Source organism: Macrotis lagotis, chromosome 6 (assembly GCF_037893015.1).
Source record: "Macrotis lagotis isolate mMagLag1 chromosome 6, bilby.v1.9.chrom.fasta, whole genome shotgun sequence".
In the NCBI taxonomy this organism is placed as follows: domain Eukaryota; kingdom Metazoa; phylum Chordata; class Mammalia; order Peramelemorphia; family Peramelidae; genus Macrotis; species Macrotis lagotis.
Window position 1 is genome coordinate 132,488,013 of NC_133663.1, and position 27,758 is coordinate 132,515,770.

The 27,758-nt window shown below is 41.1% G+C and overlaps 2 protein-coding genes across 2 annotated transcripts in view; both read right to left on the reverse strand.

Moving 5' to 3' along the window:
- Nucleotides 1–10,191: 10,191 nt before the first annotated feature.
- POU4F1 (POU class 4 homeobox 1) lies at nt 10,192–12,157 on the reverse strand. Its single transcript, XM_074192619.1, has 2 exons — nt 12,035–12,157; nt 10,192–11,322 (listed from the first exon to the last, which is right to left on the reverse strand). The coding sequence occupies exons 1-2, from the start codon at nt 12,155–12,157 to the stop codon at nt 10,192–10,194; spliced, it is 1,254 nt and encodes a 417-aa protein (XP_074048720.1).
- Nucleotides 12,158–20,571: 8,414 nt separating this feature from the next.
- OBI1 (ORC ubiquitin ligase 1) overlaps nt 20,572–27,758 on the reverse strand; it is a 51,921-nt gene continuing 44,734 nt past the window's right edge. Inside the window, exon 6 of the mRNA XM_074191864.1 lies at nt 20,572–25,803. Within this exon, the coding sequence (XP_074047965.1) occupies nt 24,258–25,803 (1,546 nt within the window). The 3' untranslated portion in view covers nt 20,572–24,257. The remainder of the gene's footprint in view (nt 25,804–27,758) is intronic.

Here is a 27,758-nt window from a genome sequence, read left to right on the forward strand (position 1 = left end):
TTTTTAATAAAAGAAAGACATTCAAAGGGTGAAGAATGAAAAGTTCTCTCTCTCTCTCTCCCTCTCTCCCTCTCTCCTCCCTTCCTCCCTCTCTCTCCTTTTCTCTCTTTCTCTGTCCCTCCCTCCCTCTCTCCCCCTTTTTGATTAATAGATCCATGTGGCTAACGGCCTGACATATGGTGTGCGAAGCAGCTTGAGATGGTACCTTAGGCATCCCCTACGGCCATTAACATATTAGAGGCTTATGTGCAGTCAGACAGTCAGACTTCATCTAGAGCCCAACACAGAAAAGGCTGCACCCCAGAGCTGTTTGATATAGTTTTTTCAATAATGTATCACTCTTCAATTTTAGTTTCTCCTTATGCTGAGAAACACAGGAGCAGAACCCAAATAAACTTTTGAAAAAGGGTTCAGCTATCCTCCTCAAAAGTGTTTTCCTATGTTTGTATACATATATATGTATATACATATATATGTATACACATACAGAAATGCAACCTCCATACCTACGACTAGTCATTATTATAAGTGAATTGAGAACCTAAGTTTCATCGGTTTATCTTGCCTAAAGTCCTTTAGAACCAAGAAGAGCCACAGACCTCTGTAAAGCACCAACCAGTAGATTTCAGATAGAGACATTACAAAACATTTTTTTAAAAATCCGACTCTGATCCTGAACACTATTTTCCCCCTTTAAAACGTGTTTTTGCAACAGAAACTTTATAGAACAGATAAAGAAATAATAATCCTCCCCTCAAAATAAATCACTGTGTTTAAACACCAAATACATCATTTGCTTTGCAGAAGAAGTAACACTACTATAAACAGTTTTGAAGACTAAAGTTTTGAAAAAGTCCTAGGGGAAAAATCGAAACTTGTAGACAGCGATTCTGAAAGGCGGAGAAAACATTCCGTTTGTATGCCATTCCTCTCTGTTCTTTAGAGATTAGAGTGATGATTTAAAATCAAAGCTTGCACCCCACTTAAGGCTTATTTAATCCATTTCAGCGTTTTGATTGAAGCTTAAAATCGAGGTCCCACCTTCTTCTCCCTTTAGTCTGCTGCACATAAACTGCTCTGCATCTTTTGAACTTTATTCTGACTGTTTGCTTAGCAAATAAATGATGTTCCGCCTGATTAAACCTTGGTAATTCCTCTGATTTCACGAAAACAGTATTAATAAGGAACTTTGATGTTGCCTTACTTTCGAATGGTATAGCCCTAAGGCAATAAGACTCATCAAGGTAACGGAAAAATAAATGGCCAGAAGCAAAGATCACCTTCAAAACACCACGGAGTCGCACTATCCGGTTCTAGTCTAGCCTAACCTAATTTAGCCCAGTCTACCCATTAAGCTACTCTTATCCAAATCTGTCCCTTTTTAAAAAAAAATAGTAATCCTGGTATAGTTTGAGTCATTGCTACCTTTAAAATGAGCAAAGCATTTTAGGCGACTCATATGCAATCGTCTACATAGACGTACTGCAAACCTTTATAGGCAGGAAAAAATAATAATTTTAAGTAAGCAAACAAAAAAAAAGTTGAAAGAAGAATTGTCTGCAGGCAGATGAAGAAGAGAGAACACATTTAAGTACCCAGAAACAAAACTTTCGAATATAACGCTATGAAAGTTTGGAAGACTTTTCCTGTTTTTCAGAGGAAACTTAAGAGTTCACATGAAACCTCTGGCTATTATTATTATTACACTTTATGAAGAAGAAAATACAGACAAGCACACACACACACACACACACACACACACACACACACACACACACAATGCAATTCCCTTGGTTGGATACGAGAAATTGAAATAATGAAATCTGATCTCTCTTAAATACAGGTGAAAGTTACTCATCTTTTAAGGTTTCACAATCCGTCGTATTTAAATCCATTTTCAGGAGACTGAAAGGTTGGAGGGGAGGGGGACACAACAAGCCTCCGCTTCCCTATTTCAAATTATTCCTACCTACTCTTTTTTTAAAATGCTTGCGTTTTTTTCCTTTATAAGTCAAAACGCAAATTTAATATTTCTCAAAGTATAGGACAATTGAATTTGCACCTCAATCTCGGAGCTTCCTGTCTCTCTCCCTTTTTCTTGTTTTATCACACTGCTTTAATAAAGTCACATAAGTGATCAGAATTAACATAAATCATTATTAGTTATTAGGATTTGCTCTAAATTACTCTGTGAATATAACACCAAACCCCATCTGCCACTCCTGCTCTAGCAGCAATAGATTGCAGATAAAATAAATGTCCTTACCCCATTAGAATGTTCCTGTCTCTGTAGCCAAAAGCCAAACAAAAGCAATAAATACAGAGCTTTTTTCTCTCCACTATTCAGCTGTGACTCTTTTCATCAGCTCTTCCTCTAGAAAAGCTCGATAGCTGCCTGAAAATATTGCATTTTATATCACCAAAGGGCGATTAATATTGCATTAACTGTATTTAACATTTTTAAGCGCGAGTAATCTGAAATGAGTAAGTTTCTCTTACTAAGTACAGGAGATGTCAGAACTAGTGCAAACCACTTAAGATATCTCTGTATAAACAGATTATTTGTTTCATACTTTGTATTTTTTATAATGTTATGGTATAGTGTGCTGTGTTTGAAGTACAAGAAGCCATGCTAATGGTCTGTTTAAAGTATTCTGACACTGTCTGGAGACATTCAAGTCTCTGCCTTCATTAAATGTTTATTGTCAACACTTCAGTGAAAAAAAAAGTCTGGTGTAAGTGAATTTCCACGGCTGGATATTGTCAACACTTTGTTTTATTCTGATCCATGTGTACAAAAGTTTGTATACATTATGCTGAACTGAAAGCAGGCGGAGATTTAGTGTGATAATTAGAGTTACCAAACAAACTTTTGTTGTTTGTAAACTGGTTTACAAAATGACCTTAATGAATCTCTCTCTCTCCTCTCTCTCTCTCTCTCTCTCTCTCTCTCTCTCTCTCTCTCTCTCTCTCTCTGTCTCTGTCTCTCTCTGTCTGTCTGTCTCTGTCTCCCTCTGTCTCTCTGTCTCTCTCTCTCTCTGTCTCTGTCTCTCTGTCCCCCTCCCTCCTCTCTTCCTCTTCATCCACCTCTCCCCCTACCCCCTCTTCCTCACACTCTCTCTTGAAAAATTAAACGTTGTGTCAAAGTGCTGCGATTTAAAGGAAATAAAATCTAAACCTATAAAATAAAGGACATAAAAAAGAGGGAATCCTTCACCCCATTCCACCTCCAACATTTAGATCATTCCATTTTGGTTCCGTAAGACTCTTTGCCTTATCAGGAGTCAATAATGGATTTCCTGGTCTTAGATTTGCCTACTTCTCTTACATAACCTTTTTAAGATACAAGGGTTTTTTTTTTAAAATCTTAGTTCTGTGACAAGAGCACGTCTTTGCACAATGGCTCCATTGGTTTCACGTCTGTGCCAGGGCTTCTGTTTTACACTTTCTTGCACATTCTTCTGCCCGTAATCTGAGTACTTCTTTCTCAGAAAAGATAAAACTTACCAAACTTGGCCCCTCTGTCTCAATCCTGAACACATGCACGCGCGCGCGCACAATACACACACACACACACACACACACACACACACACACACACACACACACACATATACACTCGCACACACACAAACACAGAGAGACAGAGAGAGAGAAACGCTCGTATCAACAACAAAAATAAACAGCCGCCACAGCAAAAGCAACTAAAATAACTGACAAGATTTTTATTTCTAGCATCTGGGTCTTTCTTGTTTTTAAATGGACGGTGACTGTAGAAGTTAGGAGGCGGCGAAAAGGACAGGCGGGCAGGGAGTTGGCGGGGGAGAGGGGGTCTTCTGCTAACTTATTAACTGGGAAATAGGGAATGCTCATATTTATCTTCAATAAGAAAATGCCCAATTCATTATTCTCGGGGGATGGACTTGGAGAGGGGCACAGGGAACGAGAGGGGCCTCTTTTCAAACCCTCTCCACCTAAAAAAATCTAGAAGTGCCGGGGAGCAACTACCTTGACAAGGAGACGGAAGGTGCACGCCGCGCATGTGCTGTAGATAGCATCAGTCTGGCACATTCGGCTGACTGACTTCTTTACCTTTTGCACTAGCTCCCCTGGACCTGATCGATCATTCCCCTCTCTAAGTCCAGGAACCGCTATTCATTTCTCGCAGTCACCCTATGCACGGACCCGAGAAATCGGGTCATTGGTAGCGACTAACCCGTTCTGGTTCTCCACAGGTTCTCTGCTATGTCAGACCCTCCGAAGCAGTTACTGAGACAGAGAAGGGCCCGGGACCCGGAGGGTTTAGCCAGGGCATCACGCCCAGCGCCCGCGCCTGGCGCCTGCTACTTGAAAGCCAAGCTGATTTCGCAGCCCAATAGAGCCAAGTCAAGCCCGGTCACTGCGGTCACGGAGTCCAAAGCCATGGGCTTCCAGAGAGACTCCGAGAAGAGACCATGCAATGCGCTTTGCCCTCGCCCCCTCTCCTACAGGACTTGCTCACAAAGAACTGCGAGGAAGAAAAGGAAGCTACGACTTCTCGGCACTCCCTTAGAGTGAAGAGATGGACGAGACAAGCCTATCTGCCCAAGAATGGAAAGCAGGAAGGAGAAGTCTTTCTCTGGGGCAAATGACCCTTAAGAGAGATTTCTGGATCGGAGCTGGAAAGGTACTTCGTTTTGGAGTGCGTGCTCCTGGGTGGAAATTAGAAGTCCCTGTCAGCTGTGTGGTTTTATAAGGGCAGAAACAAAACAAACACCCCCCCCAAAAAAAAGCCCAATTACTCCCCAAACCACAGTCTGATAATCAGAATGTTTTTAATAAGCAACTTAAAACTTGAGAACTTGACTGTCACATTCCTACTAGCTGTGGGAGGTAAGAGTAGGAGCAGGGGGAAGGACTGTTCTTCAACAGTGGTTCACTTAGACCACCTCAAAAATAACTCTGGGAATTGGAGATGCTTTCTCTGCATTTTCAAAGGATACATTTTAGAGGTTTTCAAAGGAAATACACTCTCTCCAGTGCCATCCTCGTGTCTCCCAGAGCCTTGTCCTCCCATCCCCATCAGAATATTTGGCGAGGGTTGGTAGGTGTTCTGTCCACCTCCCATCAAGCTGACTTGACAACAATTAAGAAAGTTTTTAATTAGTCTCTTGTTATAGTTCATTTTATTAATTTTCAGGATCTCAGGGCATGAATTATTAAAGGCCGCTCTGTAATTGTATTTGCAGCGATTCTTTTGTAGGGCACGTGGTTGGATACGGGCTCTCCAGGAGTGGAGCTCTCTTTTGGAGCGAGTCCCATTTATAAATACTGAGTGCATGAAGCGGGCCTAGACAGCAGCAAGCGCGAATATTTTATCAAATATTAAATAACATAATTATTGAGAATAGGTTTATCTCTCAGGTGGGAAGAAACCCTCTAGAGAATCGGAATTCGGTTGCTATTTTTAAAAAAATCAATTAAGCTAGTCGTCTCCTTCGAAACAGCAAGCAAATACAGAAGGCTTTCATTATTCAGATAATACTATGGCGATAACAACACAAATAGTATAATCGTATTAAATAAAGAATCTTTTCCAAGTCAACTATTCTGGAGATGCTGAAATGATCTAGGGAGAGAAAAATTCACATAAACACAGAGCAAAGGAAACGAATTAGCTTGGAGATCAGCCCCACGGAAGAAAAAAAAAATCACCTTTCAATAAATCTGTTTTGCAAGGGGAAGAAAGAAAGAAAAAGAAGTGATGGGGTTTGAAAGGAAAAGGAAAAGGAACCAATTGCACAGAATTCTGTTATTTAGATACTCTTCCTCCAGTTTCCAGGAAGTTAACTTGTTTAAAAAAAAGACCGAATTAGTCTTAATATCATATGAGACAGGGGAAAATCAATACTACCATAGCAGAGGGTGTTTAGCATTCATTTTTTAACGTTATATTTTTGATGTTTCTAAGTTGAAAACATTTGAAGAACAAGTAGTAAACAGACATTCCACAAGTCAGTTCGCGTCAAAGGGACAGTTAGACCCTAGCAGGAAAAAAAAAAGGGCAGAAATCCCAAAACCAAAAATATAGGAAAGAGGACAGGGAAAAGGGGAGGAAATGGAAATAAAGTCGAAGCAAAAGTTGGTGCCTGCTCTTTTCTTTTTCCTTTTCTTTTTTTTCACCAAAACCTAGATTTCCTGAGAGGATCAGGTGTCCGTTTTAATTCACTTCCCCCCCCCCCACCTTTCCTGTCACAGTGGGGTTTCCTCAGAGCTACTTTGAGTCATCTATTTACAATCTAGCCCAGACTGGACCACGATTACAAGTTAAATAAACTTCCTCTTTCCAACCTCTTTAGAACTGAAAACATGGAAAGGGGAAACTGCTACTGTGTGACGAACCATTGTACATTTTTTTGTAACATAGATTTTTATGTATATACAAACACATATATCCCCAAAGGATTGCCTATTAAAGATATTAATAAAGAACTTAAGTCTTCCATTAAATACTCATCCATTTAATAGAAAGTAAAGCATTCATGTTTTGCACAGTTTCCTACTACATAAAATAGGAAACTCTGCAAATCATATATTTTCATTTTGTTTTATTAACATATCATTTTCTTTGTAGTTGTAAGGATTTACTTAATACAAAACAGATTTTTAAGTTTTCAATACATACATTGTTCATTATTGTATAATACAAATGTGTTTGTCTGTAACATCAGTTTTGGGCAGATTTAAAAAAAACAGCCTTTGTAATTCTTTTTTTATTTGTTCATTCCTGGCTCTCCAAAAATGAAATCCCATCATACTTTTTCTATAAAATAATATTTTTTACAAATGCATTTATTAAAAACTCTGATGACATTTCAAGTCAATAACAACAGAAACAAGTCAATTTCTGATGGAAGAGATCTATTTTTAAAAATACCTTTAGTGTTTTTTAAACATTAACAATTGTTTAAAATCACAGCTTTTTTTTTTGATGTGTTATTCTTTTCTGAACATCAAGTAAGTGTCATGGTTCACAGATTTACCGGTGAAATTAAAAAGATTTGGCTAAAATAGGATGTCTCCAGAAGAAATAATCCCAGCTATTAAGAAACTTTTGTACATTTGGCATCTGATCTAGTCACAGGTCATCAGAAAATAGACAGAGGGTCTTGGATCACTTGAAGCAGTAGGTGGCATCCTGTACGTTCCAAATGAACAATTGTGTCTTAACAACGTATCAGGACAGAGCAGTTAATGGTTTTTATATTTGTTAACCCCCAAATAAAAATAAAGCATTTAGTTACATCATTATAATAAGTGCAATTAGGCCAAAACAACATATATAAAACCTCAAACCACCAAAATGGAACACGGATTTCATAGGTTGCATATTGCCTTCCAGAACACTAAAGAGTGATGTGGTTTGATTTGGTAGATTAAGATTTTCTGCAGGTAAAATAAACTTCAAGAAACGCAGGCAGCTAATATATAGTTCATTTTATTCAGAGCACCGCTTTTCACATAAGAGCTATCTCAAAGTATTGAATTCTGATTCGGCAGAAAAATACATCTTTTCACCATCCCCTCTTCTTTTCCTTCCCCCCTTTCATTTTTTTTTCTTCCTCTTTTTGGTTGAATTAAGTCTCATTTGTTGAACGGCTCTACCTGGACTTTTTCAGCCCTGCATCAGAAACAAAAATGCAGCCAATAATAATAAAACTTCTGTTTTCAATCGTGTTTTATTTGTAAGTGTGCTGGGACACATCTCCCTGTTGTATTTTGGCTTACAGAAATATTTCTGATAGAAATAAAAAGGAATATAGGAAAGACACAACCAAGGAGAAAGCTCAGCAAACATACATGGACAGGTAGATAAATCAGTGAGACATTTCAGGAGCTACACGTGGTTGCAATTTGTATTCTCTTTTGTGCATTAAAGAAAATATTTACAATAATCTTTCTTTTTCTTTTCTAAATACAAGAATGTGACAAGAATGTTGTGTTTTCTGTGAAAACAGGCATTAAAACTGTGAAATCACACCACCCACAAGGTCTACCAGAAGCTAGTCTATTTAGTGCTCAGTTTCAAATGCATAGAATGTTTGCGCTGCAAACAATGATACACAAAATAATTAAATAATCAAATAAATAAATAAATAAATAATAAGTAATCAGAGTGAGACCTAATCACGGCTCTTTCAGGTCATGCATGATTTCAGTCTTATTCAATGGCAGGTTCTCTCTCACCCCCTCCCCTTTATTTGTTCCGCTTTTTTGAAACCCCTTATCCTTGGTAAAGGATGGCTATAGACCCACCTATTCGAAGATTCAAAAGCTGGCATTTAACTAACCTTTAACTATCTCTGTCTTAATTTTTTTCATCCTAGTACCACAATGTAACTTCATTATTACTGAGAAATGATATACACATTTTTCTTTTCATTAGGAATAGTGCAAAAAAAAAGATTCCTCTTCTCGACAATAAATGACTTTTTTTTCCCCCAAAGGAAATCCAATTATTATTCCCTTTCCCCAACAATATGCAGACCCATCAGAAACAAACCAGCCGCATCAAATATTGCTTCTTTCAGTTGTAGATTTCGTTGGTTTCATAACAACTAAGTCCTGTCCTATAGTTGGAAATCAGGAACTTTTAACATTGCAATATCCTCTTCAATCTCTCAAGCAAATTGGAAAGGGGACCTACAGGAAGGAATGCTTCTTGTCACTCGGCCTCAGTGTGGGCAGAGCATCTCCCCTGTCATCCTCTACCGCTAACAGTTGCAATCTGGATATTTGACCAGCTAGAAAAAATATATATAGATATATTTAAAAAAAAGCAAACCATATCCAGAAAAGAAAAAAAAAGGGGGGGGCAAAGATGAGGTAACTTTCGCTTAGAGAAAACCATTCAAATGGTTTATTTCCTAGATCTGAATCAAATATGAGGGCAGAAGGGGGGGGCGGAATTTACTCCCCCCTCTCACCCGAAGTAAAATTTGTGTTTGAGACTCAATACTCTGCCTCTTCTTCTCCACGAGATGATGCCACCGGTCGCATCTCACCAGAACAGCTCTAAGCCAACAACCCCTGCCAAAGCCGACCCTGACCAAGTCAGAACTTGACAAGGCTAGGCTGGACTACCAGAAAACTGTCACCCCTTATAACCATGCAATAACCTCCAACCCGCCTTCGACCCACCCACTCCCCACAAAACAGAGAACCACCATCACGAAGCCTCAAGAAAAGGGAAGGATTTCATTAAGTCAAAACCAAAATGGGTAAGGTGGAGGTGAAACTTAGAAGAATAAAAATCAAAGCCCCAAACAATTAGCATTTGCACAGACATCAAGTTTCACCGTCTGATTGTTTTTTTTTCTTTCAATTTGTAATTCAGTTCATTTGTGTGCCTATGTGTATGTGTTTATGATTTACTTGGGCGGTGGTAGTAAGTAGTGGTGATGGTGTTCTTAACTCTCTTCCTTTGGGGAGGGGGCGGGGAAATCAAGCTGCAAAGGACGGATCCCCGGAGTTAGATTTCTAAAGCGTCTGCTTTTGCTTATAGTAGTTCTTTATTTCTATAGATTTTTTTTTTTGTTTTTTTGTTTTTTGGTGGTTGGTTGTTTGTTTTTTTTTTTAATTTTTGTACATTGTTCCTTGGTCCCCAGGATATTTTGCTAAGTGTCTCTGGTCAAGAACAAGTCAATTTGCCCTCCCTTCCCTTACAGCCCTCCCAACCTAGCCTCCCCCCAAAAGCCCCAGCCCAGCTCCTCGCAACTCCTCTCTCCTCCTTTCGGTCTCTCTTTCCACCCCTGCTTCCCACCCATGAAGCCTTCCCTCCCTCCCTCCCTCCGTCCCTCCTCCACCGCTACTTCCCCACCTCCTCTCCACACCCGGCATTCTCTTTCCTGCAGGCGGAGGGCGAGGGAAGGGGGGGTGAGAGGAGTAGGAAAAGAGGAGGGGAAAGGAAGGAGGGGGGGAGCGGGAAATTGGGTGGAGAGGAGCGCAGAGGAGGAGAGAGTGGGGAAAGAGGAGGGGGTGGGGAGGGGGAAAAGTACAAAATTAAACAAGAGAGAGAGGATAACGAAAATCAAACGGAGGGGAAAGAAGGAAGGGGGGGGAAGCCCCCCAACACAAAACACGCCCGAGCCTCAGCCCCCCCCCTCCCCTTCCCCTCCCGGGTGCCCCCCCACCCTTCCCCCAGCCCCAAATTCAGTAGGTGGCGGAGAATTTCATCCTTTTCTGCTTCTGTCTCTGGTTGCAAAACCAAACCCGCACCACATTCTTTTTGAGGTCCAGTTTCTCGGCGATGGCGGCGATCTTCTCGGAGGAGGGCCGGGGCTGCACGGCGAAGTAGGCCTCGAGGGAGCGCTTCTCGGGGGCGGCGATGGAAGTCCGCTTGCGCTTCTTCTCGCCGCCGTTGAAGAGCTCGGGCTTGTTCATTTTCTCGCGCTGCGCGCCCTCGGCCTCCTCCAGCCACGCCTGCAGGATGGGCTTCAGCGCGATCATGTTGTTGTGCGACAGCGTGAGCGACTCGAAGCGGCAGATGGTGCTCTGGCTCAGCGAGCCCACCCCGGGGATCTTGAGGTTGGCCAGGGCCGAGCCCACGTCGGCCTGCGTCACCCCGAGCTTGATCCGCCGCTGCTTGAAGCGCTCGGCGAAGGCCTCCAGCTCCCGGGGGTCCGTGTCCGAGTCGCAGATGGAGGCCAGCCCCGCGGCCCCCACCACGGCGGCCGCCGCCGACGCCGCCGCCACCTGGCCCGCCGCCGCCGCCGCCGCCGCCGCCGCCGCGCCGTGGTGCGCGGCCGCCGCCACCAGCCCCGGGTGCGGCAGCCCCGAGGGCATGTTCATGGCCGCCGCCGCCGGGTGCGACAGGTGGCCCAGGCCGTGCATGTGCGAGTGCGGGTGGGCCGAGCCGCCCAGGAGGCCGCCGCCGCCGCCGCCGCCGCCGCCCGGCCCGCCGCCGCCGCCGCCGCCGCCGCCGCCGGCCCCGCCGCCGCCGCCGCCGCCCGCGCCGCCGCCGGCCCCTTCGTGCCCGCCGCCGCCCGCGCCGCCGCCGCCGGCCCCGCCGCCGCCGGCCATGAGCGCCAGGGACGGCGAGGAGATGTGGTCCAGCAGGTCGCCCGGCTCGAGCGCCTGGTGGTGGTGGTGGTGGTGGTGGTGGTGGTGCGCCAGCGGCACGGTGGAGGTGGAGGTGCACGGCACGCTGTTCATGGTGTGATAGGTGGCATCGGGCTTGAAGGGGTGGCTCTTGCCCTGGGACACGGCGATGTCCACGGCCGCCAGAGCCTCGGCGCGCGCCAGCAGCGTCTCGTCCAGGCTGGCGAAGATGTTGCTCTGCAGCTGCAATCGACATAAACCAAACCAAAACAAACCAAAAAACAAAACAAAACAAAAAAAAAGGCAAAACAAAAAAGCAACCAAATAATAATAATAGAGGGCAGAGGGTAGGCCGAGGGGAAGGAAGGAAGGAAGGAGGAAGGCGGGGCAGGGGGGGGGGGGCCAAAATCAGAGCGACGGCGAGAACAGGGGCAAATTAAGAGAGGGGGCAAGCGGAGGGAGAGAGGATGGAAGGGGCGGGGGGAGGCAAAGACAGAGGAGAAGAAGGGGCCAAATGAAAACATCGAGACCGGGGAAAGGAGAAGGAGGAAACGTGAGGGAGAGGAGAAAGGGGGGAAAAAAAGAAGAAGAAATGGATATGTAACTCTCAGCTGGGGAATTGTGTCAAACACAAGAGCACATAAAGAAAATTTCTTTCAGAAGGCCGAGTCATAAAAATTAATACGGAAAGTGGATGAAGTCGGAGACTCGTGTGAACACCACTTTCAAAAAAGATCACAGGCGCTCAGATGATTGCAGAGGAAGACATGAAAAAAACATTAAGCGCCGCTTGTCAAAATGTGCCTCGCAGCGGTTTTGTTATTAATGCACACACATACATGCAGTATACAGGAAAGAGAGAGGGAGTGGGAGAAGGAGAGAAAGAGAGAAAGCGAGGGAAAGGCGTTGCAGCGGTTGGAGGTGGGAGTCGGGGGGAGGGTGGGGGGTCCCTTACCGGTGGAGTTGGGAGACAGGCTCTTCGTATTGCTTCGGAGCTGGAATGTAGAGATGGGTATTTGTGTTCAGGTAGGGTAGGATGCATGGCAAAATGTGGTTGTTTGCTGTTCATGGACATCATCTTGAAGGCTTTGCATGTAAATCCAAAAACACTCCTAAAGTAAGGGGGAAAGTGCTCTTGATACTCTCCTCTTGTTCGGGATGGTGATGAAGAAACAGTACCAGCTCCTGTAGCGGTGGAGGAGGATGCTGCTACTGCCGCTGCTGCTGTTGCTGTTGCTGCTGCTGCTGCTGATGCTGCTGCTGCTGCTGCTGCTGCTGCTGCTGCTGTTGCTGCTGTTGCCGCCGCTGCTGTTGCTGAAGCTGCTGCTGCCGCCGCTGCTGCTGCCGCCGCTGCTGCTGCTGCCGCTGTTGCTGCTGCTGCTGCTGCTGAAGCTTGGAGCTCCCTAGGACCGCACAGTGTGCCTCCCTCCAGCCTCTCGGTCTCACTTATCTGTCTGCTCTATCCTAGTGCTGGGATGAGATGCGCTCCTCTTACACCTGAGCCCCCACATCTCGTTGCTAGAGCCCAGCAATCTCTCGCGAGAGCTTGTTGCTCCACCGCTTTGATAGACGTCGGCTGTCTCTCGCCCTCTCACTCACTCCCTCTCCCTCCCTCTCCCAGAGTCTTGTTGCATCTTCTTGCGCACTTGCACGTCTAGCGGGTGCCGGAGCGTGGGAGCTGCTCTTATAATGACCACCAGGAAGGACAGTGCAGGTGTTACACCTGTGGCTGCAAGGCATGCGCACTAAACATATCACCTTTTCTCAGAGCTATCCTATAAAGATCAAACCTGTAGGTTCAGAAAGGAAACATTGTCTTCTCTGTAGGTACCGTTTATATTCTTTAAAAAAAGGAGGTGTGTGTGTGTGGGGGGGGAGATGCACATGCACATCTCTGGGTATGTTCGAATTTTTATATACCTTGAATACATTTTACATATCTAAACACACATTTACCCATTAGTTAGATCCATATCTATGCCTGAGCGATAAGGAGATGTTATGCAATGCGTACAGCTGAGCATTTGTATGCTAAATTATGCCCGCACATTCCTTTGTATAAATAACAACACATAAATGCAGAAGGTGATGTCTTTTCGGTGAGAACCTGTTACTTTTAAGAATTATAAATGGGCTCCTTGAGAATAATCATAGTGACAGACATTTGTTTGAAGCAGTCAGACGCTATTGATTTCCATATAATTTAATTTCCTCCACATACTTTTGTTGCGATTATTATTGTATCAGGCACTGCCAGTGACAGCCACTTAGGAGCCACAAGGAAGGAGCATGTGCTTTCTACTTGGGAAAGGCTGTTAAAGTGAGATTGGGCGTTTTCTTTATTGTTTGTCTCCTTTAACCGTGTACAAACTCACATTTCAAACAGTCCGTAGGTGATCTGAAGCACAGAGTAATCAAAAGGAAAAATACTTAACAGTATGTAGCTGGGATTCCTCCCTATCTCCCTCAAAACATGCACATACACATACACACACCACCTTCTTGTAGTGGGAACTCCAAGAAAACAGTGCAGAGTAGCGAATAAGCAAATGAAAATGTAACTTTTAAATAAATTTAGTTGTTTCTGTACCTTTTCTTGCCTGTTTGCTTACTTTTTTCTTCAACAGAAGATTGGAACAAACCTACTTTCAAAAAAAACTAATCAGAATATTAATTTAAAACAAATTAGAAAAACACCTGGCCCTGGCCCAATCTTTAATCATTAGTACCAATGATAAAGACCCCAAACAACCAAAATCCTCTTTCAATTATCCAACCTGGTATTTGGCCCAGGTCAAATGAATCCCTGGGGAAACAACAGTTAGGTGAATAGCATCTCCAGGGATCTTAATGCTTACTCTGGGTGACAATAACAATAGATATTATCATATCTGTGACAGAAGTGTTAAAGGGAAAGGGCAAGGGACTGTTTTGGAGAATAAGTGATCAGATAATGAATCTGCTGTCATTTCAAAAAGACTAGCTGGATCTCTTATGTTCTAATCTAGATAATCTACACGTATGTATGTGTGCACTGCTCCAAACCCAAACATCCATTCACAGGCTTTTGTCCCCTTTGTTTAATACTCCATGCACACTTGGATCATTAATATGTATTCATTCATATGCTAAAAATTTTAAAGTCCACTTTGGTTTTCATGCTCTTTTCTCCATTCCCCTTCTAGCCTAAGAGGGAATTGAGAAGCATGTTCAATTACTTGGGCAAGAGGGAGCTGTGTTTTCATCCATTATGGTACCCCCTGGGATCACTGAATGCAACTTTATCTCGATGGGGAATGGAATAGAAACAGAACATTTCTGGCTGAGGAGAGCAAGTTCCAAGGTATTCATTATGAGTGTACAAGATCAACCAAATTCTAATTGAAATCCATTCTCATTTCATCTGAACTATATCCATTGATGAAAAGAAGGGTTTTTTCCAAATGGACAAACTTGAAATTTGGGAGCCTGGGGACACTGACTCCTCTTCAACCTAAGGTGAAATATGCAAATATTTCATGTGCTTAAGACTGAAAAACTGAAGAGTGGCTGGACTACTGAGATCAAAATAATATAGCCTTCTGTGGAGAAAGCAAAGACAAACATCTCTGGTCAACCACAACCCAGGCAGGAAGGTTATGTCTATAAATCACCAAATACTCATGAACATTTATTTGCAAGAGAAGAGTGGCAAGTTAGGATAAGATTGTGGCTATGTTTCCCACTTGTCCCATTCTCTTTCTTTCTTCCAATCCACTTCTCTTTGGCTAACCAAAAAAAAAAAAATTACTTTTAATCTCCTGCAGGGAGGGGTGAACAAAGTGGGAGGAGGGCAGGGATTCTTTTCAGATAAGGTAGGCAAATCCTTGAATAAAAATTTATTAGTATTTGTTGTGACTAATAGATTCTGTGTCTATTTGTCATTTGTCTGAACTCCATTGTAAGCCCTTCAAGTACAAGAACCCAATCTTATACTTTTTTATTCTTCTACAACATTTAGTAGTGTTGAATGCATAGCAGACACTCAATAAATATTTGCTGATTAGTTGATAAGAGGAAAAGGTGCAGAGGAGAAGGTTATTGGAATGTAGATAAGATTTTTCCTTCTTTCCCTAAATATGTGAATTGGAAGCTGGACTCAGGATGAATGGTATTTCTTTTATGGGAATTAGACTCACCCAACTCTATGGCTAAAAAAAAAAAAATCTTTTTTTGTGTGTGACAATCTTTCCATTCCCCCTGTCACACCCTTCTTAGGTTTCTCCAGTGAAGTGGAGAAGTGGGATATTTATGTGAGAAGTGATAAGATGATAGAAAGAAAAGGACAGTAGATCTGGGCATGACTTAATAATATTTTACTGCTTTGTTTCCACTGATTTGGCAATCACAGGAAAGTTACCATTGATGCACTGCTTCAGATAGCCCCTGCTTGTACTAATTATGTTAGCATGGGGTCTCAGACTGGGCACAGATTCCAGCTCCCTCCCCCACCCCTTTTAATGAACATCCCCTTTTAATGAACACCACCAAAGTAACCCACAATCTCATGGCCTTGTATCTTATCAATAGGGGGATAACAAGAGCACCAGCTATTGATTTCTAAGGAATTTCCGCCTCTAGGGGCAGGGAGTCTATCAGCTGGATCGGAGACACATTTCTTTCCCTCATTAATTAATTTTCTCCTCCTCCTGTGGCAAGCCAAATGCCACATTTCCTCTGGCAGCCTCTTTTTCATTCTCAGAGGGGGAAAAAATCCTTGTCAGACTGGGTGGGGGTCCAAATTGTCATCCTATCTGTGGTGAGTTCCCTTATTTCCCTTCCCCCCCAGCATCTTCTCAGTCATCAGTTGGAGTGACAGCTGCTGTCCACTCTCCAGTGCTGATTTTTTTTTAAAGGGACGGGGATTACATTCAGTTCTTGGTTAGCTCATATTAAAAAAAAAAAAAGCATAACTCTCAGTTCTAAGGTTTCATAAGAGTTTGGATGTTTCTTATCTGAAAAATATAATGATGTGAAGTGGAATTTGATTTGTGAAATGGGAAAGTTCTAAAATATGTGACCATAAGAGTTAATAGCTGGTTATCTCTCATTTACTAGAGTCCATACAATATTATGTGGGGTGGGGACAGGAAATAACTGACAAGGATGTCCTCTCAACCTTGGAGCTTCAGAACCTGCCTTTCTAGACAGATTTCCCCTTCATTCAAAAAGCTCATAGAACTCTATCAAATAACTTGGTTTCTTCTTTCGTGACAAAAACTACAGTAAAATCTTTGTGACTAGAACTCTTGCTAATTAGATGGACTCCTGCAAATGCTGAAGAGTTGATTTAACAAGGATTTTCTCAGACCATTTCCTTTTAGTGATTTCTGAATAATTCCAAAACAATCACTTTCTGACAAAAAAAAAACTTGAGCTCTTAGAAAAATGAAAAAGTTCAAAAAGCCATCTTACATTTGTTTGAAACGCAAGAAATTTCTCTCCTTTTAATTCCAGGGAGAGAGAGAGAGAGAGAGAGAGAGAGAGAGAGAGAGAGAGAGAGAGAGAGAGAGAGAGAGAGAAATGGAAGGAGTTGTAGGAAATTCTTTTCTTGCTCAACTCTCCAGAGGCAGATTACATTTTGGAACACTCCCTTACTTGGACACTTTTCTCTTGGCAAAAAAGGAAAGGGCTAAAGAAGACTAGTTTAAACTCCCTCTGACTCTGTTTCTGTGTGTCTCTCCTCTCTCCCCACTGCCCTCTCCCCCATCCCTCTCGACCCCTTCTTTTCTCCCTCCATCCTGTCTTTAATGTTTTGTCTCTAGTTTTTTCTCTAGGGAAAAGCGTCTAACTTCTCTACTCCCTGCTCTCTTAGTTTTCCTTTCCAGAATGATCCAGTTTTTTTTACTCTCCCCTTGCCCTTCCTCCTCCCAATTCTCTTTATTTCTACTGCCCTTTCAATTTCTCTCCTACGTAGCTCATCTCCTTCCTTTTTCGAAGCCGGCTTCCAAGTTGGCAGTAATTTGACCGGCTCACAATTCTGCTGGTGCATTTTTAATGCCTGCTCAAAACTCGCTGTTCATCGTATTCCTGCCGGGAACATTCGCATTCATGGAGAGAAGCGCCAGCCTACTCCTCGCAGTAAATCGGAAGCTTTGAGGGTCTTGTTCATTAGGGAAGTGCCTGGGCAGTAACTCTATTTTAATGTCCCAGCAGTTTTCAGTAAAAAGAGGGTGAGGTAGGCATCGAGAAAGAATCTACTTTTCCACTAGTTTTGTTCTGCTCCAAATTTCAAAGAGGCGAATTTCCCTATTGTACCCTACCTGCTTGTCACCAGTAACCATTCCACTCACCCTCTATTCCCAAAGCATAAGGATTTATATGTTATTGTAACCCATCGTATTTGATTTCCTTTTTTAAGGTTCCCCAAAGACGAATATACTACAGATTAGAATATTAAATACTAACACCTCGTACAAGACACAGGAAAAAAGGAGTGATTTGGGGATTCGTGAGTAATCTATAGGAATAAGCTGATGCTGTTTTCTGTTTCCAGTTCCCATTTTATTCATATGCAACTTCCATTAGGTGTTTTCCACTTCCCAACACCACCCAAAGCAGTTAAGCATATCCTGAGCTTTCCCAAAGTATTTCTAGAGGTAGTACCACTAAGAAAAAAAAAAATCAAAAACTACAATATACATATAGGGTTTTTTTTAAAGTTCACTAACAATCACTATATCCTATTTAGCTATTAAAAGTATAATATATAAAAACCTCTTCCCCTGTGTATAGCAAAACCAACCTACCTTCAGAAAGCCCTATGGGTGAACGCATAAAAGACTATTTCCATGTCCTAATGAGGACCTTCCTTACTTCAGCAAAGGCCTGCTAAATTACCGGTGTACATACTGCCATAATTGCTTTTGCAGCCAAAGTATGGAATGGTGTCCTATTAAAAATGGAAAAGCTTGATTGGTGATTTAGGTCCCCGATAGGCAAAGAAGTTGCCCCTCGAAATCCCTCCCCCTCTCAAGGCTGCAGAGTAAGTTGCCTGGAAATCCTCTTTAGAGGTCCTGGGGTGAAAAAGAAAACCTTGATACGGTGATTTCTGCAGATCTTTGTGAAAGTTTCACCTTTCTCCACCGCCCCCAAATAAACTACTAGTCTGACACAAACACGGACTAATTAAAGGAACAACGAGGAAGAAGCCCCAAGCACCAGCGCCCAGAATCCCAAAGTGGAGCCTCTTAGCTGCTTAGGTAAATAAGCAGCTGATTTAGTTAAACACCGACCCAGCACACCTAACCAGGGAGTTAGCTGCGCTTGGTGAAGAGCTGGTGCCCGGCTCCCGGCACCTCCTCTCTCTCCATCCCCCCTCCCCCTCTCCCACCCATGCTGCTTAGCCCCCAGAAGCAGACGCTGCTTTCTCCTTCCGTAAGTAAGACTCGAGAAAGGGTCTGGAAATCGAAGAATGAACAATGACGCCGCAAGTTAAGAGGAAGAGAGATCTGCTGAGTTCCGTCGCCAGAAGAGCCAGCAACTGCGCGCTCTCCTAGCAACCCCCTCCTTCCTCACCGCACGAATCAAAGCCCGTTCCGAGGGGCTGGGAAATAGTTGCCTTGTCATGTAACACATTGCCCTGATTTATTATAAAATTTTAACGAAATCATGCATATTTTAACAGCCTTTAATCACTGCATGAAAATTTAATTCATGGACTGTAGCGCGTTTAAATAAATGAAGTGTTAATTCATTAGGATTAATTAATTTGTTAAAGGATTGTGTGCAAGGTTAAGGTGGAAGGAAAACTCTTTGTTAGTTCCGCGTCTTAATCACCAGGTTTGGTTAGCAGTAAAAATAATACTAATAAATGGCAGAAGGGGCTTCTCCGGGCTTCTGGGTTGGGTGGGAGCAGTGGCAGGACCCTTGGAGTTTTCGTGAACGCACCGTCTGAAAAGTCCACGGGCAAGTTCAAGATTGGTCCATGGCAGGCCCTAATGGTCCAGGGGGTGGTCCGCGGAAAGCAGTAAGCCAGGAGGCCGAACTGCTAGCGATCGGGTCGTGGGGCGGGCTCGCCAACAATACTTAGAATAAAGTTTGAAAGGGGCCCAAAGGCAGAGGCGAAGATCTCAGTGGAACTCGTTGGGGACGAAGATACTTCCAGAAAAGATGGAAGAACCCAAGTACTCAACCACTGACCCCAGAGATGGCCCCGCTTGGTTCTGGCGAAGGCACATTGAACCTCTGAAGATAATAACGTCTTCGAGGCGGGGCGCCCCTTCTACTCCCTAGGAGAGTAGGCTTTTGCTTAATGGAGAAAGTGATTTGCAAGCGTGGCCACAGCCTGACCCTTTCTAGAGCCCAGGGAACAGCTGTCTAGCCACCAGGCCGCCTGCCCCAGGCAGTGAACACGGGACCATTTGCAGAGTGGGGAAAAGGGAAACAAAACATACACTCTCAATTGCAAAGGAGAAATGGAGCGAGTTTTCTTCCGTAGTGGCGTCTGGGAAGACTTTATGCTTCGATGATATTATGATCCCCCAAAACACTCTTGACCAATGTCTCTCCCCCATCCCCACAAGGAACTAAACCCTTGAGAAACTACTTGAAAAGGAGGGATAGAGGCCTGAGAAGTTCCAAGTCAAAGATAGTTTGAAAAAGGGTCTTTTCCCCATATTCCCTTCTCGGGAAGGGGGAAGGATGTCGGGGTGACAATTGGAAATTTATATCCAGGGTTATAAAAGATAGGAGGTAATAAGAGGCAGGAGGAAGAGAAGAGAAGGAGGAGGGGCGGGTTTTCTTACTCAACACTGTAAAGTCCATCGAAAGGACCAAGGATTAGGACAGAAAGTAAAGCAAACAGTACAAAGCGTTCTAGAATGATTCAGTTATATTATTAAACTGAAGCTCAGAACAGCTTCACAGCACCTCTGTTCCAAGATAGATGGGTTCTTTAAAAAATCTGGATGATAATAGATGCTTCCTAGCTCAGAGTGGGGTTCCGAGAATTAGGCAGTAAATGTTCACAATGCACTTTGAGATCACTGCTTAAAAGGCATTCCATCTGCCAAGTATTATTAAGGGGATAGAGTTTCACCATGATGGAGGAAGGTTGAGTTGTAGAACTCCCACAAATAGGAATAGAATATATTCACAGGTTTTAGGTAACCCTTCTAACCAAAGGACTAAGTTATGCTCCACAACTCATAAGCCATAGTTTGACACTGACTTCAGGCATCAACCTAAAGGACCAACCAAGGTGAAAGATTTTTTTGAAAGGTCTAATGTGTGTTTTTGGGTCCTGATTCATTTGGGCATAGGGAAAACTTATAGAGGCATAGTCTGTATAACTGTACCTTGGCCAGTGTTATTGCATAATAGTTAACACATTCCACTCAAAGTCTACCTGAAACCCCAGGAATCATCATTTCAATCAATCACCAATTTATAAATTGGTCCCACTGGAACTAGTTGCTCCTCTGTTATTACTCCCTGTCCCCCTTTCCCTCTCTTTTCATCTAATAACCTCTTTTCACAGAACCTTGGTGACATTAATAAAACAAAACATAGTAATAGCTCTTGAAATATTTTATTGTAGTTGTGAACCAATTTTCTCTCTTTAGAACTTCTAACACTTTAATAGTAGCACACACATAACTTTCAGTTATAGAAAAGGGGCAGCTTAAGTGATTCAGTGAATAGAGTGCTAGGTCTGGAGTTAGGAAGAACTGAGTTCATATAATCTCAGACGCTTGATGTGAGACCTTGGGCAAATCATTTAACCTGCTTGCCTCCTGTCTTTGTCAAGAAAATCTCATGGGTTGTACTGGTCTGGTATGGTCCATGACACCACACAGAATAAGACACACAGCAACAGCAAAATAGAAGATTGCAAATAATCCTAATTGTGTTGGAGAAACAGAGGGAATGTATAATAGATGAGGGCACATGAAACACCGGAGATACAGGTTCAAGTGTGACTCGTACTATCTGCATGATTGTAATAGGCAAGTCATTTTTTCATTTTGTAAAGGATTACTCTAAGATTATATAAATTGGAGAGGTTACTGAACAAAATCAGGTGAATAGTGTTTCTATACAGAAACCATGGAGCAGTATCTTAATATACTTAAGAAGCTGGAACTCAGTATCTGAGAAAATGAAGTTCTATACTTTAGTGTATAAACCTTGAAAGACACTCTAGTTGTTCTCAGTTGATTTCTAGAAATGAAAACACTATATTTTTAAACTGAATGCTGATGTCTTCCACCAAGCACAAAAAAAAAAATCAAACAAATCAAGTCTTTATTTCTTCACATCCTAGCTGAAGACAAATTAACTATTGAAGATTTGTAATGGTATTTTAAAAATTCAGTTAGTAGTATGTTTTTATAAAGTTCCTGGAATGAAAGTTCCTTATTTGATTACTAGTTATTTGTCCTTGAAAAATTAATAGCAAAGAATGAATTTAATATGCCTGACAACCTTTTTTTAAAAGGATATTTGAGTAAACTTATTGCACCACATAAAGCCAAGAAGATGGGTGTAAAGGAGAAGGAAAAGAGCATGAATAAAATGTTGCTTGAAAACAAGCATTAGTTTTAAAATTAGCATTATTTAACTAGTAGAACTTTCAAAAATTCCACTTTTTAATCCTTGTGGCTTGACTACATAGGAACCTTTGGATACAAGAACTTGTATCGTCTACTAAAGTGGTCATAAGGTTAATAAAACAACAGATTTTGTAATGTAAACAAACCATTTTAGCTACTGACATGCAATGTCCAGTCTATTGATACAAAAACTTAGGCCATAAACCAAGTATTAGTACCTGCATTAGTACCTGTACTACTAGCATGCAGATTTTGTGATTTAAATGGTTTTCTTCTAAAAGTGTATTCTGCATTTCAAATGCACTCTAAACTGAACCATTTGGAAAGAAAGCTAAAATAAATCGATGTTGCTTTAAAAAGAATTCTTGAGAAATAGCAAATCTTTCCATTATGTAATTATTCAACCATTTTGCTTCTTTTTGCAAACTTGGGTATGTATTTAAAAGAATATGGTGATCTTGCTAATTAAAAACAAACAAGTCAAAATAAGAATAGCATATTAAATTATATCCTGCAGTTCCCTAGACCATGAATGTATTAGTTTTAATTAATACTGTGAAGTACTTTTGGGAAGCAGGTAGGTGAGGGAAGAATAGAATAAGAATTCAGATGACAGAATCTCATTCATAGAGGATGTCAAAGGGCACATTTTACTTCACTATGTAGATGTTATAACATTTGAGAGACAATTTTATTGCCCACATTTTGAAAACAGGCATGTCCTTAAACAAATAAAATGTTGTTTCTTTTAGCTATAGACAGAATCAGAAAAATGCTTGTGACATTTGAATGCCAGCTTCAGAAATACTGTTCCGGATTAGTCAATACAATTTCAAATGTTTTATTAACTCGGGCTCAGACTCATCAACATGATTGTTACTATTCAGTGATTTCAGTTGTGTCCTAGTTTGGGATTTCTTGGCAGAGATATTGGAAAAGTTTGCCATTTCCTTTACCAGCTCATTTTACAGATAAGAAAATGAAGTGAACAGCATTAAATGACTTGTCCAGGGTCACACAGTTAGTAAGTGTCTGAGGTCAGATCTTAACTTAGGAAGAGGAGTTTTCCTGATTCCAAGTCAAACGCTCTATCGACCACACCAACCTAACTGCTCTATCAACATGATATTGAAGCAAAAAAAGATGAAGAACACTTACAGGTAGGAAGTCTGTTAAAATGAAAAAAATATGTTTTATCTTAACCAGGTCTATGATTACCAATCAAAAAATACTTAATACATATAAGGAGACAGAGAACTTTCCAATGCAGGGTGGGGAGGGTTTATGACAGCTTATTTCAGAATTTCAGTTCAATTAAAAGTGTTAAGAAGGGCAGTTTTCCTGATCTTAGTATGTTATTTAGATATCTGAGACAACATCAAGGATTTACAGTGCTTATGACATCTTTTATTCAATTCACATAGAAAAGCATGCAGTATTAATGTAAAACAGTACAGTATTAATGTAAAATGTTCAGTGCACATTAGGTAAACAAGTCATTAGCATACAAACCCATTTTTAAAGGCCTGTATAGGGATACTGAATGTTTGGAATAACAAATGGTTTTCCAAATCTAAATTAAAAATTGTGCTTCACTCTTCCCCTCCCCCACCCCCTACCACTACCCACAAAAGAAAAAAAGCACTTGTATCTTATATAAGAGACATTCTATTACTAACCAAAACTTAACTTTCTTTAGCATGGAAAACAGAGCAAGCAAGAATGCTAGCATGCACAAAAACTGTGGTTTCAATAAAGCACAGTGCCATGCAAACAGCAAGTCCAATACTTCAATAAGTAGCCCTGGGGCATCATCAGAGCTAGAATTTGGGACTGAGAACTTAAAGAGTGCTCTATATCCAAGTCATGAAGTTACCATATTTTCCTACACAGAGTAGGCTGAATTTCTGATTTTCTACAAAGAGGTAAGTAAACAGACTCAGCCATAGGAAAAAAAACAAAAACCCCAAACCATCTACTCTGAAGTTAAAAATCATGATTCTTTCTTTTCTAATTCAAGGCTGTATCTACACTGGCTAGTCAAAGAACAATTAAGGGGGGAAAAAAGCCCCAAATTCAAAAATCCTCTAGGAGACCTCCATCGAACTCAAGTCTATATATAGTGTGGTCCTGCCAAAAGACAGGTCATTACTGTAATAAAATAAAAAGGGCAGGTAAAAGAAATTTAAATAGAAAAGTATGATGAAAACAATGTTTTATGGAAAATGCAAACAACTCTAAGAATTTTATTTAAGAAGAGCCACAAGTTGTTTCTTACCAGTAGGCTACTTCACCTGACAAATCAAAATACAAGAATACAAAACATACCCACCCGAATACATCACACAAAAATGATGATGATTAAAAAAAAACAACAACAGTCAAATTCCTGGCATTATTCAAGATGGGTTCACAGGATTATGAAAATAAAGGCTAGCCCATTCATTTTTAACTTATTTTTTGATTAAAAGGCTCAGTTCAAATTAGCTGAGATGTCTCTGGGGGTGGGGTGGGGATAAGAAGAGAACCAACAGTTCAGAAACTTCCATTTTCCTCTCAAAGTACCTTTTCAATAGAATTGAATCAACTTTTAGTTGCTTTAGATGGGCTGGCACTAGAAAGGCTACTCTGGATTTTCCTTTTTGCTGATTGATTCATATTCTTATTCCTCTTTTCAGGCACAAAGGAGGCGGACCATGGGGACTGAAGGTGATTATGAACATTGTGCATTTCTGAAGACATCTTGAAAAAAGAAGGTCCAAACCTCTGATCATCAAACAGCTTATGTGAGTTGCTAAACAAAAAACTCTGGGAAAACTCCCTCTGAAACAAACAGTTCTGGGGTTTGAGTTCACTAGTTCCTGAATTGGGAGAGGGAAGGAGTGGAAAGTGTTCATTCATCTCTTGGTCAGATGGTGAAAGGATGAAAAAAGAAGTGGGCTTCCACTCATTTCTATTTCCTGTCTGATCAAGTAACTGAGAACATTTTGTAAGGTTTGACTTAGTTCTTTCTTCTAGTTTATCAGAATCATCCAAATATTCACTACTTTGTGCTAACTTTGTTGGGGTTTCCATGTCAGCAGATTTGAAATTATTATAGGGACTCTTACTGTTGTCTGATTCAGACATCATGGAGTCCAACTCAGAGATCTTATCAAGGTAAGCTGCATCCATTGATGCTTCACTGGATGTTCTAGTACGATTCATTTCAAAGGATCGAATAGAACTTAATCTTTTGGATAAACAGGAGCCTGTTTTCTCACTGGATTTCAATGACAAATCTCCAGAAGAACTTGCAACTGTGTTCTGCTCTGAACTTTCAAAACTCAAGTTTTGGACAAAATTTGTAGGGCAACAATCCCAAAACACTGACTTTGGGGAAGTGAAACATTCTGATTTCTTTCCATTTTCACAACTATTTGTATTGTCCTGGAGGGAATCTTTGCCACAATTGCTTGAGGTGCCACAAAAATCATCAAACACCAATTTTCTTAGGTGATGGGAGTGTTTTCTGATACTCTCTGTTTTGACCACAGAGCTTTCTTTGTTATCTGGGGTATTGAGCTGAAGACAGCTAAGAGACAAAGAGGGGGTACAGGGAGCTGGGAGATCATAAAGTTCCTCATCTTTATAAGGATCACAATTCCCAGTTTTATTATTCCACTGTCTTTCCAAACAGGCATCCATCCTTGTATCAGTTACATCTAATAGGATTTTCAACTGTTCTGGGAAGAGTTCTTTGTTTTTACAACACTCTGTCTCTCTCTCACTTGAACCTTCTTGACTAGCAGAGTTAACCTCGGAAAGTCTACTACTTGAAGATTGTGCAAGGTGTGTAGAAGTTGGATTGGCTGGAACAGGTGGTTTTCCGACACTTTCTACCTGACTTGTTAAAGCTGTGGCACTTTCCTCAGGGTGACTATTTCCTTGGCCTTCTGTAGAAAGTACTCTTTGGCTAATGGAGTTTGTAGTTTCAGTTTCTTCACTTGAGCTTTTTAGCAGTGAGATCTGAGACTCTAATTCTTCTATGTATTTATCACTTCGTTCCAGGGCTTTCTTGAGGCGATTTGTTTCTCGCTCATATTGTTCTACCTTGGACTGAAGAGCAGCAACTGTAAACCTGCCAAATCTGCAAGAAATGGAAGGACAATTAATCTTCCAACCGAAGTTAGGATTTTTATATTTTTTTTCCCTTTCTAAAAGATTAAGATAACAGATAATTGCAACTTCTGATTCCATACAACTAAAACTGAAATTTCAGGCCCCTCAGTGAATGGGGACATGAAACAGACTCCACTACATTAGTTTTTTTTTTACTTCATGACTTTTCATATATATATATATATATATATATATATGAAATATAGAAAATAACGACGGTGGATAACTAACAGTATTCTCTATTAATCAAATCAGACCATTAGTAGCACTAAGGCAGAAACTATTTGAAGATTACCCTTCTCAAAACTAGACTTATCAATTCACTTCAAATATGCATGAAGAGTTATCCCCTAAAACAATGGCAAAGATTTATGATAACATTTGAACAGTAGTCCACATCTTGAAATATTTACATTCAATCATTTTCCTATCGTACAGCTGTGTTTTACAATACATTTCTTACACAATGTCACCTTGTCAAATATAAAATGTCAATTTGAAATTCAGAAATCTTAACAGTCCCGAGAGAGGTGGTTTTAAATACTTATTTGGTCCCTTTCAATTATAGACATCCTAGATCTACAGCCTTTTACTCTGCCTTCCAGAGTCCTGTGCTTTAACTCATTCCAGAGCTACTTATTTTTGGCATTTTACTATTGTGTGGAACATCAATCTCATTTCTTCCAACTTTGAAATACAAAATCTGTACTTGTGACTCAGATACATTCTACATAAAAACATTTTCATATTGTTCCTGAGAACAAGAATTTAAAATTGAGGCTGAAAAAAATATATCAGAGCGTCATCCCTTCATCATGTTTTCATTGACCTTTTCCTGAAAGGGCAGGTATTGGTCAGTTGAACTCACTAGTACACTGATTAGGGTAGCAGGAAAATTCATATATTCTTTCAAATGCTTTCTGATGAAATAATGAATATAAGCTAAAAGGCTCTACTTTCCTTTTTTTAACCTTCCCCACTCCAAATTAAAAAGGTCTTTCCTTTCTCCTATAGACACACTCATTGAAAACATTTCTAAACCCTTAGATGCCAATTTATTTTTCTGGGATATTTCAGTGGCACCCTTGCCTAATGGTGGTGGAAGGGGAGGAAGGGGTGATTTCCTTTAGTGACTTCTCAGAATTGTTTATAATTCTCTAAACCTATGTACTTCTTCTATGCTAACTCCTTACTCCTACCTATTCTATTTCCTATCCTGTTAACCCTACACCAGAACTGCTAACAAGTATCAAGTAAGTATTACGGGTCTGACAATATAATGGCAAACTGTAAGAGACATGGGTCAGCAATTAAATATTCCCATACCTTGATATGACATCTCCAACTCTGGTATTTTTGAAGGTCATTTCCATTACTGAACTATATCTTTTCCTCATTCCCAATCCTTTTTGCCTCCTCAATTCCCCACAAACAGAACCAAAATTGATCACTCCTCACATTTTGCTAGTGCTTTTTCTGGCCCCATCCTTTGCACCCCTCCTTTGTATCTGTATAGAGATTAGAATCCCCTTAATATAAGGGTTTATAAGCTGGAGTCCATGGACATTAATGTCTCTATACAGGTTTTAGGATGTATGTGAACTAGGATGAGAAAAATGACCTTTTCACTAATCCTCTAATTGAAATTTTTCATGTCATTCAATTAGGAATGTAGGGCAAGAGACCATTATTCTGAGAAGGGATCTGTCCATAGGCTTAACCAGATTGCCAAATGTGTCCATGACACAAAAAAGGAAAAAGGTTGAGAACTTTTGCCTAACATTTCACTCACTCACTCACTCACTCTGTCTCTTCCCCCCCTTTCCCTTTCCCCTTGTTGAATTGAATTTGCTGTTGCAATCATACATATTTGTTATTCTCTATCACATTTTTAATTAAAAGAAACAAGTCTTCCTTTTTTTT

Excerpts from the sequence above, each read along its gene's own strand:
- POU4F1 (XM_074192619.1), bottom strand. The coding sequence starts at position 12,157 with ATGATGTCCATGAACAGCAAACAACCACATTTTGCCATGCATCCTACC. Across the intron at positions 11,323-12,034 it reads CCTGTCTCCCAACTCCACCG|CTGCAGAGCAACATCTTCGC; the intron begins GTAAGGGACCCC and ends TGTCGATTGCAG.